At 48.3% G+C, this 13,469-nt stretch overlaps 1 protein-coding gene across 1 annotated transcript; it reads left to right on the forward strand.

The window, feature by feature from the left end:
* Positions 1-295: 295 nt before the first annotated feature.
* BHQ10_002333 (uncharacterized protein) lies at positions 296-13,349 on the forward strand (the record flags this gene model as incomplete). Its single annotated transcript, XM_040874468.1, has 16 exons — positions 296-617; positions 667-861; positions 934-1,072; positions 1,176-1,408; positions 1,485-1,601; positions 1,742-1,948; positions 2,030-2,419; positions 2,510-2,805; positions 2,906-3,240; positions 3,316-3,687; positions 3,760-4,474; positions 4,630-5,083; positions 5,126-8,482; positions 8,534-9,145; positions 9,227-11,012; positions 11,099-13,349. The coding sequence occupies 16 exons, from the start codon at positions 296-298 to the stop codon at positions 13,347-13,349; spliced, it is 11,781 nt and encodes a 3,926-aa protein (XP_040730838.1).
* Positions 13,350-13,469: the final 120 nt, after the last annotated feature.

The following is a 13,469-nucleotide window of genomic DNA, read 5'->3' on the forward strand; positions in this document are numbered from 1 at the left end:
GCTAATGTCGTTCCAGAAGATTTGATTTGGTGTTCTAGTCGCCGATGAGCCGGCGACGTTAGCTCAACGGACCGATCGGCGGAGTTAACATAGCATAATTTGTATCTGAGCTATTGTGTGGAGCTACGGTGACAAAATTAGATTGTGGAATAGATAGCAAATAGACATATAGCTAGCACAATCGTAATGTAGCTCAGTATAACAGAAGCATCAGCCGTTGAAAGTTTCCAGCTGTCTATCATTCGAATTTTAGCTGCCCTAACTACCTCACGTTACTTTCAACAACCGCTTCGAAATGGCTCACCCCAGCGTAAGAGCAGAGCCTATTGCAATCGTAGGAAGCGCTTGTCGCTTTCCTGGATCCGCAAGCTCTCCTTCCAAACTATGGACACTACTTTCACAGCCTCGTGATCTTGGCTTCGAGATCCCCGCAGATCGGTTCGGAAAAGGGTTCTATCACCCTAACGGTGCCCATCATGGAACCACCAATGTACAACATGCATACCTGCTAGAAGAAGACATCCGTGTGTTTGATGCTTCATTTTTCAATATTCATTCAAAGGAAGCAGACTCGATCGATCCGCAACAGCGGTTACTCCTGGAAACGGTCTATGAAGGTAAGTTTAGTTCGTGAACGGACACGAAATGTGGCTGATCTTCTTCAAGCCATGGAGAGTGGCGGKCATACGATCGAAGGACTTCGAGGTTCTGATACTGCCGTTTATACTGGTACAATGAGTGTCGATTGGATGGATCAAGGTGTTAGGGACTTTGACACCATGCCACAATATTTCGCCACGGGTTCTAATCGGGCCATCATATCCAACCGTATTTCATATGTGTTTGACTGGAGGGGACCTAGTATGACGATTGATACAGCATGCTCTTCTAGTTTAATTGCCGTACACCAGGGAGTGACGGCCTTACGTTCAGGAGAATCGCGTGTTGCCGTGGCATGCGGTACTCAAGTGATCCTTAACCCAGAACAGTTTATTGCGGAAAGTAAGCTGCAGATGCTTTCACCAACAGGTCGGTCACGTATGTGGGACAAAGATGCTGATGGGTACGCTCGGTATGTGCATTTTCCAAAGTCTTTTCGACGTTTCGAAACCTTTAAGATGAGCGAAGACTACTCTTGAATTTAATTGAAAGATACTGACTATGGTCTGTAACAGTGGTGAGGGTACGGCTGCTATTATTATGAAGAAACTTAGCGATGCGATCGCAGACGGAGATTACATTGAGAGTATCATTCGCGAGACAGGAACTAACCAAGACGGCCGAACCCCTGGTCTCACAATGCCAAGTTCAGAAGCGCAGTCTGCATTGATACATACAACTTATAAGAAAGCTGGCCTGGATCCCGTCAACAATCCCCGTGATAGACCTCAATATTTCGAGGCCCACGGTGAGTGATATTTCTTCCCGCTGAGCTTTGGATCCCCTTTTCTTTTTCCTGGGAATGCTAATATCGAGATATATAGGCACTGGAACTCAAGCAGGCGACCCAAGAGAAGCTGCCGCTATTTACGAGTCGTTCGGTCGTCATATTTCCGCATACGAAACTCCGTTGTATGTGGGTTCCATTAAGACAGTAATTGGTGAGTGATCATCTTTACTTCTGATGTTCCCGAGCTGCACCATTGCGCAGGTCTCGAGATCTGATATCGCCTAAGACTCTCGATATTCATCTTTAGACAATTTTATATTATCCTGTTACTGACCACTCTGTGTATTGTAGGTCATCTTGAGGGTGCCGCGGGTCTTGCTGGTCTTCTCAAAGGCTCAGCTAGCATTCAGAAGGGATACATCGCACCAAATCTCCTCTTCAAGAACCTGAACCCAAAGCTTGAGCCCTACTACAAGAGTCTACAAGTACCGACAGAATTGACTCCCTGGCCAGCAGTCCCTGAAGGCGTGCCTCGACGTGTTAGTGTCAATAGTTTTGGTACGTTACCCCGATTTGCCGCTGTGTTCCTACCAGCCTCGAAAGAGGATGCAGGTTGTTAATATCTTTGATCTTAAATAGGATTTGGTGGTAGTAACGCGCACGCAATCTTAGAACAGTACACCGGATCTAGTGGCGCAGAAACGCCCACTTCTTCCGATGCCACAACGTTCACACCATTCGTGTTTTCAGCAATGTCTGAGAACTCTTTGGTAGCACAATTGCAAGCCTACTCCGACCATCTGAAAACTCACAGTGACATCAGCCCACACGATCTTGCATGGACATTGCAAGCACGAAGGAGTCACTTTCCACTTAAGATAGCTTTCTCTGCACTTACAATCGAACAGTTGGCATCGAAAATTGATGCCAAACTTGAAACACTTCAGACAAAACCGGGCACTGCTCTGGGAGTTCGTGCAAGTTCCAGACAGACCAATGGTGCTCCTCACATACTTGGCGTCTTCACCGGTATGTAAAATGTTGTTCATTTCTCTCTTCACCTTTATGGCTAGGATTATGGAATTCCTGAACAAATAAAGACTGACTTCAAAATCAAAGGCCAAGGAGCTCAATGGGCATCCATGGGAGCGCAATTGATTCGCTCCTCTGAGTTCGTGCGCAACAGACTTCGGGACCTTGAGAAGTCGTTGGCGTCTTTGCCCGCAGATGATCAGCCCAAATGGAACCTCACAGAACAAATACTTGCTGGAAAAGAAACTTCACGCATTGCTGAGGCCGCGTTATCACAGCCTCTTTGTACCGCAATTCAGGTTGTTCTAGTAGATCTCCTACGTACTGCTGGAATCAATTTCACCACCGTAGTAGGGCATTCATCAGGCGAAATTGGTGCTGCTGTATGTATACCTCTTTTTTTCACTAGCATTATTATCTCAAGAGAAGCTCAAATCCCATGCAATATCCTGACGTGACAATGCTGACTTTTCGTTTTCCTAGTATGCGGCAGGCTTCCTTTCAGCTGGAGACGCTATTCGTGTTGCCTACTACAGGGGATTATACGCATATATGGCAGATGGTGGGAGTGGTCAGAAGGGTGCCATGCTTGCGGTAGGAACTTCTTGGGAGGATGCTCATGAGCTCATCAACCTAAGGAGGTTCAAAGGTCGTCTTGCTGTCGCTGCCCACAATTCTCCAGCAAGTGTGACTCTGTCAGGAGATGCTGATGCGATCGCTCATGCTAAGCGGGTCTTTGACGAGGAAAAGAAATTTGCAAGACTACTTCAAGTAGACACCGCCTATCACTCCCACCATATGCTTCCATGTGGTGACCGGTATGTCGCGGCTATGAAAGCTTGTGGTGTCCGAGTCATAAAGGATCGCACTAGCACTTGCTCTTGGTTCTCTAGCGTGACTGGGAGTGACAAGCCGATGACTGCAGTCGATGAACTCCAAGATGAGTACTGGAGGGACAATATGACAAAGTCAGTCTTGTTTTCTGAGGCTGTGCAGAATGCATTCGCTTCTGATGACCAAATGCATCTCGGTCTCGAAGTTGGTCCACACCCGGCACTCAAGGGCCCCGTGGCACAGAATGTCAACGATGACCGTTCTACCCCATTCACTTACACTGGTGTTCTGAGCCGTGGCCAAAACGACATCGAGGCATTTGCGGACGGTCTTGGCTTTGTGTGGACGCAACTGGGCGCCGGCGGTGTCGATTTCCAGTCGTACGAAAAAGCCGTGACAGGTTCAAAAGACTCAAAATATACCCAGCCAAAGTTGGTCACAGGACTACCACTTTATCAATGGAATCATAGCAAATCGTATTGGAGTGAATCACGTCGATCTAGAAAGATTCGTTCTCGAGCGGAGCCAAACCACGAAATTCTAGGAAGTCTATCACCCGAGTCTACCCCACAAGATATGCGATGGTCGAACATACTCAAAGTGTCAGAGATGCCATGGCTAAGCGGGCATCAAATCCAAGGGCAAATGATTTTCCCTGCCGCCGGATATGTCGCTATGGCAATCGAGTCGTCCAAGATTCTTGCGGCTGATAGAAGTGTCAAGACATATGAGCTTTATAATTTGTCCATCCCCAGAGCGACTGTTATTGATGATGCAGACAATGCTAGTGTTGAAACTCTTGTCACTTTGACGAAGATTCAGTATCACCAGGATCAAACAGCAACTGCTGACTTCTCCTGTTACGCACTAGCCGTCACCAGCACCGGATCGAAACAAGAAATGGCGATCAATGCTACAGGTACCGTCAAGATAATTTTCGGAGAACCAGATGTTGACGCAATATCTTCTACACCCCTGGAAGACTACAACCTGCGCGCAGTTGACAGCGATGAATTCTATGAATTCCTTTCCAAGCTTGGATATGGCTATACAGGTCCATTTAGAGCGTTGACATCTACCAAACGTCGACTTGGCCACTCCAGTGGTCTGATTGACACTTACGCTTATGCTGATTCTGAGCCTTCTAGATACCTTATTCATCCCAGTACCCTCGATGTTGCGTTCCAAGCCTCGATACTCGCGTACACATCTCCAACGGTAGGTAACACTCATTGTGCCTTTCTCCGAACATTTTCTGGCGATTTTAGAATATCTCATGCATCATGAGAGTTCTTAAACGATGCCGTCTTGAAAATTTATCTCCACCTATTTGATTTTATTAAGAGTAATCCCTGTTCTGACATATTTGATAGGATGAGCGACTTTGGTCTCTGCACGTCCCAACGGTAATTGGAACCATTAGGGTTAATGCAGCAACGTGTGCTTTACCACTCCCTAATGGTTCCCGCGTACCTGTTTACTCTGTCCTCGAGGACTCAGAAGCTTTCTCTGGGTTCATCGAACTATTGAGTGAGGATGGCCAACATAGCATGGTCCAGGTCGAAGATTTGGTGATCAAGCCTTTGGCTCCGGCTGCAGAATCAGACGATCGCGTCATGTTCACTCATACAAAGTTTGCTCCAGCCGTGGCAGATGGTGCTATTGCCTCAGATGGCCAACAGCCTTCCTCCTACGAACTTGATCTGAGTCTTATTTGCGAAAGGCTCTGTTATTTCTATATTTCGAAATGGGCCTCCGAACTCACTGATGAAGATTGGAAGAACGGCCCGGCGCACTTCCTGCACCTTCGCAACTGGGTCAAGCATAGTAAGTCTCTCTGCATTGTTCCTACACTATTTAACTGCTTAGCCATGTTTCCTTCGGAATCTTTCACCATGGTGCTGATGCTTGCCTTTAATGTAGTTCTCCTCAATGTTGCCAAGGGTAAAAACCCACATATCAAGCGAGAATGGTCAAAGGATACTCCCGAATTCATCGAGAAATTGGTCAGTCCGTACGAGAAAGATGGCAACGTCAAGATAATTCGTGCTGTGGGTGACAATCTGCCCGCCTCTGTCCGCGGCGAAACGACCATCTTAGAGCACATGATCAAAGACGACATGCTCGAGCAGCACTACAAGAAGAGTTTAGGAGCGGAAGTGGCCAATGAATTCTTGGCCAATATGATGAAGCAAATCATCCATCGCTATCCACACGCAAAAATTCTCGAAATCGGTGCTGGTACTGGTGGAGCCACCAAGGCAGTCCTTGACACCATTGAGGGTGCCTTTTCATCTTACACGTACACCGACTTGAGTGTCGGTTTCTTTGGGCTTGCAGAAAAGATGTTCGAAGCTTACAGCGACAAGATGGAATTCAAGACCTTCGATGTGGAGAAACTGCCGAAATCTCAGGGTTACGAACCCAATTCATACGATATCGTGATCGCTTCCAATTGTTTGCATGCAACTCGTTCACTGCAAACGACATTAGAACACACTCGACAACTCTTGAAGCCTGGTGGGTATCTCTTGATCTTGGAACTGACCATGCCCATTGAGGTCATTCGCACCAACATGATCTTCGGTGTACTTCCCGGTTGGTGGCTCGGTGTGGACGATGGTAGGAAATTGTCACCAACCATCTCCCGTGGCGGTTGGCACTCGATACTGCGCAAAACAGGTTTCTCCGGCATCGACACAATCAATACTGATGTTAGTCCTATTACCTGGCCGGCTTCGGTCGTCGTTTCTCAAGCAGTCGACGACCGAGTGCAATTTTTGCGCCGGCCATTGTCTGCGCCGGCCACTTCGGCCCCTATCTATATTGAGTCGCTTGTTATCCTTGGAAACGGTACGCTAGAGACTGCGCGAGTGGCCGAAGAATTACAAGATCATCTACAACGTTTTTGTGGTGAGATCACCCTTCTTGACAGCTTGCCAACTGAGGAAGATGCGTTCAGTCTGAATCCGATGAGCACATTCATCAACCTGGTGGACCTTGACTCGCCGATTTTCAAAGATATAACCGAAGACAACATGGAGGGTGTTAAACGTATGTCTGAATTGGCGAAGAACATATTATGGATCACCCAAGGTGCCTTAGCAAASGAGCCATATCACATGGCAAGTATTGCTTTCTGCCGCGCTTTGCGCACAGAGGCGCCGCATGTTAGCTTGAACAACCTCGATATCTCAGACATACAGCAGGATAACATCTCGAAATCTATCGCAGAGCATCTGCTGCAGCTGTATGCTCTTGAAGAGTGGGAGCAAGAACCCCAGCCGCTTTTGTGGTCCAAAGAACGCGAGTCTTTCATAGAAGATGGAAAGCTGAAAATTCCACGAATCGTTGCCAATAACAATCTAAATGCTAGATTGAATTCTAGCAGACGATTAGTCACAAAACAAAAGATCGAGGACAGTGACAAAGTTTCGTTCTTGCCATCAAGCGACACAACCCCGGCGTCTCTAGTCAACATAGCATCTCTAGACGAACATGAAAGCTCTATCAAAGTTGAGACTTCGAGTGCAATGGCAATCAAGGTTGACTTGAGCACTACGTTGTTCATTGCTATTGGCAGGGAGCACGGATCCACAGAGAGTACAACTGTGCTCCTTTCAACCACCAATACTAACAAGCAATCTCCAGTTGTGCAAACGACTGTTCCCGAATTTAGTAGCATGTCATCAGAGAAACTCCTAATTCTTGTCGCAAGCGAATTGCTGGCGGAAAGTTTAACTAACAACTTGTCTTCGGGTAATCATTTACTGCTGCACTGTTCTAAGGAAGATAGATTCCTGGTAGAGGCATTGTCTCGACGAATTGCAAACCAAAATGTCCGTCTCAGCATCACATATGACTCCGCAGAAAAAGTTAGCAGTCTGCAAGGTCCAACCTGGATCAAGATCGGTGAACGTACACCTCGCCATTTCTTACGCAAAGCACTTCGCGTTGCAAAGCCTTCACACTATCTTGACTTGACGGCTACGTCTTCTTCTGGTCAATCTGGAGGACACCTTGGAGCTCGTATTGCTCAGGACCTGCCTGCTGGTTGCAAGAAAATTGATGCATCCACTCTATTCCACCCCGAGTCATCGCTGCCTGTTTCTTACAATGAATCAACCTTGGTTGGTCATCTTGAGGGCGCCGTCACAAAGGCAATTACCAATTCAGCTACGGAGAAGGAATTTCAAAGTTTGGTCGTTGAACTTAGCCAGGTCGAGGAGCCATCGACACAGTACTATGCAACTAGTGCGGTTCGCTGGCCTTCGGACGGGCTGGTGAAGACAAAAGTGCGTCCCCTTGATGTCTCAGGCTTCTTCTCTAAAGACAAGACCTATGCACTTATCGGATTGAGCGGTGCAATTGGACAATCGCTTGCTGAGTGGATGGTCTCTAACGGCGCGGGCTGCGTTGTTTTGACGAGTAGGCGTCCTGATATTGATCCAAGATGGATTGATTCCTTCAAAGAATCAGGTGCAACAGTCAAAGTACTCCCAATGGATGTTACGGACATTGATAGTGTAGAGAGTGCCGTTAAAATCATTAGGGATACCTGCCCCCCAATCGCTGGTGTGGCGCACGGAGCCATGGTCCTCCACGATTCGCTCTTTGCAAGAATGTCAGCAGACAAGATGCAACAGATTATTGGACCCAAGGTCGACGGTGCGATCAACCTCGAAACTGCGTTCAGTGAAGACGACCTTGACTTTTTTGTCATGTTCTCCTCAGTTTCGATGGTTTGTGGAAACGCGGGTCAATCATTGTACGCTGCCGGATGTGGTTACTTGAATGGTTTGGCCAGGGAGAGACGCAAGCGAGGTCTTGCGGGCTCCACTTTCGATATTGGCCGTGTCGTTGGTATAGGTTATGTCGAGTCGGCGGCCCAAGTTGTCCGGGATCAATTAATCGGACTGGGACTCAAGCCCATTTCTGAAGCAGATCTACGCAATGCATTCGCAGAAACTATCCGAGCCGGTTTCCCACAACCCGAGGACAAAGACACACTTCCTGAAGCAGTTGTAACCATGGGCGTTCGTCACTTCCGGGAAGACGAGGATGTAAAAGGGCCGTGGTTCACCAATCCCCTCTTCTCGCACTGCATCATTGAGAAACCAAGCAGTCAATCAAGCTCCGGGGATCAACGAAAGAAGACATCCCTTCCTTTGAGCCAGCAACTCGCCCAAGTAGAGTCGAAGAAGGAAGCTTTGGAAGTCATAATTGGTAAGATGAAAATTGTCCAACGCTCCTAATCATAAGCTAAAAACTTTTCAGATTGTTTCTCGGAGAAATTAGGTGTCATATTACAGCTTGGGGATCAAGCAATCGACCGTGATGCGCCACTAAACGAGCTTGGAATCGATTCCTTGGTGGCGGTTGAAGTGCGAGCGTGGTTCTTGAAAGAACTAAAGGTTGACATTCCGGTGCTCAAGATTATTGGAGGAGCCTCACCCACAGAGCTTTGCCAAAAAGCACTGGAACTCCTACCGGATGCAGTCTTATCTGGCATCGGGGCATCAAAGGCTGAGGTCCCGAAATCCGCTGCAAAGTTGGACCTGAAAGTGCCTTCCCAGCAGCAGGTTTTAGATTCGGGTTCAAGCTCCAACACATCTAAAGCCAACTCGACTCCCGGATCTATGTCTCCTACTATCACAACGCCGTCCACAGCGCAGTCATTTGTAGGTTCCGAAGCGGGCGATGAGGTCCCTACCGTTGCAGAGTCTCAGAAGGCTAATGCGAAAGCAGACGCATTCCCTCCTGAACGTCGACCACAAAAGTTCTTGAAGAGCGTTCCCATTTCCCTCGCGCAATCTCGATACTGGTTCCTTCAACATCTACTCGCCGACCAAAGCACGCACAATGTCGCCACATATTACCGCATCACGGGTGAGCTTCGTGTAAATGATTTAACTCGAGCCATACGGCTCGTTTGCTCAAGACACGAATCTCTACGCACCTGTTTTGTAGCAGATCAGACTGCGGAAGGCGAAGCTAGTCAGAAGATCATGCCTAGTTCCCCGCTACGCCTTGAGGTTAAGAAAATCAATTCTGAAGAAGATGTTGCGACTGAGTATGCAAAGATAAGAACTTACGAACTTAACTTGGAGACCGGTGATTTGTTGAAACTGGTTCTCCTGACCCTCTCACCGTCAGTTCATTTCCTTCTCATGAACTACCATCACATCATCATGGATGGTATTAGCTGGCAAGTCTTCCTTGCCGACCTACAAAAGGCTTACAACGGCGAATCCCTCGGAGCACCTCCACGGCAATACCCAGAATTCTCTGTGACTCAGCGCAAGGCTTTGGAGAGTGGAGCGATGGATGAGCAGCTCAATTACTGGCGACAGATGTTCCCTACCAATGACCCGCCAACGGTTTTGCCACTGTTGCCAATGTCTCGTGTCAGTGCCAGAAAATCCATGAAGATATACGATACCCATCAAGTAGAGTTCCGACTGGAGCCAGACTTGTTAGCGCAAGTAAAGTCTTTCTCAAAGGCCAATGGAGCTTCCCCATTCCATCTTTATCTGGCCGCCTTCAAAGCTATGCTCTTTAGCTTCATGGATGCACCAGATTTGACAATTGGCGTTGCTGATGCGGGCCGCTCCGAGCCCAATCTGCAGGGTAGTATTGGGTTCTTCCTCAATCTGCTTCCCCTGAGATTCCGACGTCAAGAGAATCAGCAATTTACCGATGCGATGATTGAGGCTCGAAACGTCCACTATGCGGCGCTTGAGAATTCTCGGGTACCGTTTGATGTTCTCTTGGCCGAGTTGAACGTGGCTCGTTCCTCATCGTATAGTCCAATCTTCCAGGCTTTTCTTGACTACCGCCAGGGCTTCCCGACAAAGCATCCATTTGGCAATACTGAGTTCGAAATCAAGACAGTTAATCATGGACAAAGTGCATATGACATTACCCTAGATGTGACTGATAGCGCCGTGGATACGATTGTCATGATCCGGGCACAAAAGAGTCTGTATGACAAGATGGCTACGGTTCTATTTTCTGAGACCTTTACTCATTTCCTCGAGATTCTGACCAGTGATCCGTCTTTGACTCTGAAGAATACCCCTCTCTATGGCAAAAAGCAGCGCAACAATGCCATCCACGTTGGCTGTGGTCCCCGTCTGATCTCCGACTGGCCAGCAACACTGCCCCATCGAATTGATCAAGTTGCCCAGGATAACGGAAATAAAGTCGCCCTCACGGATGGATTTGGCAATGAACTCACGTACAAAAAAATGACAGATCGTATCGAAGCGATTGCTGAGGTGCTGATAACCAAGGGGGTAGGCACTGGCTCTCGAGTGCCTGTCTTTCAACAAGCAGCTTCGGATTGGGTTTGTTCCATGCTCGCCATCATGCGTGTGGGCGCTATCTATGTACCACTAGACCTCCGAAATCCTCTTCCTCGTCTTGCTTCAGTTGCAAAGAACTGTGAACCAGCAGCGATCCTCGCAGATGCAACTACAGTGCACGATGTTCCCCAGCTCGGTGTCGTTGACGCCCATGTCATCGATGTAACTACTGTCAGTTCCAAGGCTTCGGGTCCTATTACGAACTCTGCACAGCCAGACTCTCCAGCTGCAATACTCTATACTAGTGGCTCTACAGGAACACCAAAGGGTATTGTGGTCAAACACTCGGGTCTCCGGAACGAGATTGAGGGCTATACAAAGATGTGGAAATTAGGCGCCGAGCGAACCCTGCAGCAGAGTGCATTCACTTTCAATCATTCTTCGGATCAGTAAGTCTCGAAAATCTCTCTTTATCCCGAACTTATTAGTGGATTTCTGCAATCAAAGATACAATCACTAATTATCTACATTGTAGGATATACACAGGTCTCACTAATGGCGGCAGCGTCTATATCGTCCCATGGAGCGCACGTGGTAATCCTCTTGAAATCACCAAGATCATGCATGAACAGTCAATTACGTATACCAAGGCAACACCTTCCGAGTATATGCTCTGGATGCAGTACGGTGGTGATCAGCTCCGGCTTGCGTCAAAATGGCGTTCCGCCTTTGGTGGTGGTGAAAGTTTGACCACCACCGTCACCAACGAATTCGCCAAACTCGATCTTCCAGACTTGCGTTTCTACAATTCATACGGCCCTACAGAGATTTCAATTTCATCTACGAAGATGGAGATTGCATACCGCGAGAAGCAAGAGTTGGAGAGCATGGGACGCATTCCGTGCGGTTATTCTCTGCCAAACTACGATACCTACATCGTAGACGAGGAAATGAGACCGGTGCCCATTGGAGCCCCTGGAGAAATTTGTATTGGCGGCGCTGGTGTGTCGCTGGGTTATTTCAAAAATCTGGAGCTCACAGAAAAGCATTTTGTGCAGAATCCCTTCGCAACGCCTGAGGATATCGCCAATGGCTGGACACGCATGTACCGGACGGGKGATATTGCCCACTTGCGCGAAGACGGCGCCATGGTGTTCCATAGCCGTATTGCAGGCGACTCGCAAGTCAAGATTCGCGGTCTACGCATTGAACTTAGCGACATTGAAACTAACATCATAGCAGCATCTGGTGGTGCAATCAACGAGGCAGTAGTAACCTTGAGGGAAGGCGACCCCGAGTTCTTGGTCGCGCATGTGGTATTTGCGCCGAACCATGGTGTCGCCGACCAGGAGACCTTCTTGGAGCGACTGCTAAGTAATTTGGACGTGCCGCAGTATATGGTCCCTGTGGTGGCCATTCCTTTGGACAAGTTCCCGCTTTCCAATCACTCGAAAGTCGACCGGAAAGCGATCAAGGAGTTGCCGTTGCCCAAGAAGGCGCAGGCAGTGCAAGAAGATGATATAGAACTCACAGAGACAATGGTACAGTTGCGCGGTGTCTGGCGCGAGGTACTTGGCAAAAGCATCAAAGATCTTGGACTGGAGATTGGTCCCTCAACCAGCTTCTTCTTTGTTGGCGGCAACTCACTCCTGATTATTCGTCTTCAGTCACAGATTCGCATTACGTTCAACACTGCGTTGTCCCTGATTGATCTTCTTAGTGCCAATACGCTTAGTGAAATGGCGCACAAGATTGACGAGTCGGCGAGCGTGGCTCCCCTCGACTGGGAGGCCGAGACTGCTCCTCCCATTATCCCTGCGTTTCTCAACGGGGTTTCCAAAACCCGCGCCACAGCTAAAGAGAGAATAACTGGTAAGACGGTCGTCGTCACAGGAGCGACGGGTTTCCTAGCTCAGCACGTCATGCCACAGCTTGCAGCCAGATCCGACGTCGAGACAATCCACTGCGTCGCAGTTCGAGATCCCGCCAAACTCACCTTGACATCTCCCAAGGTGAGATTTCACGCTGGTAATCTTTCGGCACCGCTACTCGGTCTCAGTACGGAGGACTTTATCGATATTGCAACCCAGGTAGATGTCATACTTCATATGGGCGCCGCACGCTCCTTCTGGGACAATTACAACGTTCTGCGGCCTAGCAACGTGCATCCTATCAAAGAGCTTCTCAAACTGGCTGCTCCAGGCAAAGTACCAATTCATTTCATGTCAACTGCAAGCGTGTTTGGCGGCAATGACATTGACACCGTCTCAGCCGCCGACAGCGTGCCCCCTCTTGACGGAACGGATGGATACTCAGCAACGAAATGGGCTAGCGAGCGAATCCTCGAGCGCGCTGGTGCAACGCTCGGAATTCCTTCCTCCATCTACCGATTCTGTCCTGCGACAACACATGAGGCTGCGCCCAAAGAGCTTCTAGACTTGTTCGCTCACTTCGTGGAAATTACCAAGGCAATGCCCGACGCAAGCGGCTGGGCTGGGCGTATGGACATGATTCCAGCCGCGAATGTTGCAAGCTGGCTGTGCGAGTCGACCGTTGCCAATGTCACGAATAACGGCATCAATTTTACACATTACCCGGGCAAAGTCAGCGTCTCGGTGGACGAACTGATGCCGCATCTTGAGAATCAGATGAGTGGACGAGACGATCTTACACGCATCCCGTTGCTTAAGTGGACTGGAGTTATCAAAAGGGCTGGCTTTGAGTACTTCATGATGTCTCATGAAGCTAGTATCGAGAAGGAGGCTAAATTGGAAATGCGGAGGTAATTTTCACAATGGAGGATTTGATTGTGTATTATTATAGTGATTCATTTTGTTATCTTCCTTTTTATGTTTGTAATCAGATTTATGCATATCGTTTAGACCCAAAATACAGCTTTGAGTATC

This window comes from Talaromyces amestolkiae (genome assembly GCF_001896365.1).
Source record: "Talaromyces amestolkiae strain CIB chromosome Unknown scaffold3.1, whole genome shotgun sequence".
Classification (NCBI taxonomy): domain Eukaryota; kingdom Fungi; phylum Ascomycota; class Eurotiomycetes; order Eurotiales; family Trichocomaceae; genus Talaromyces; species Talaromyces amestolkiae.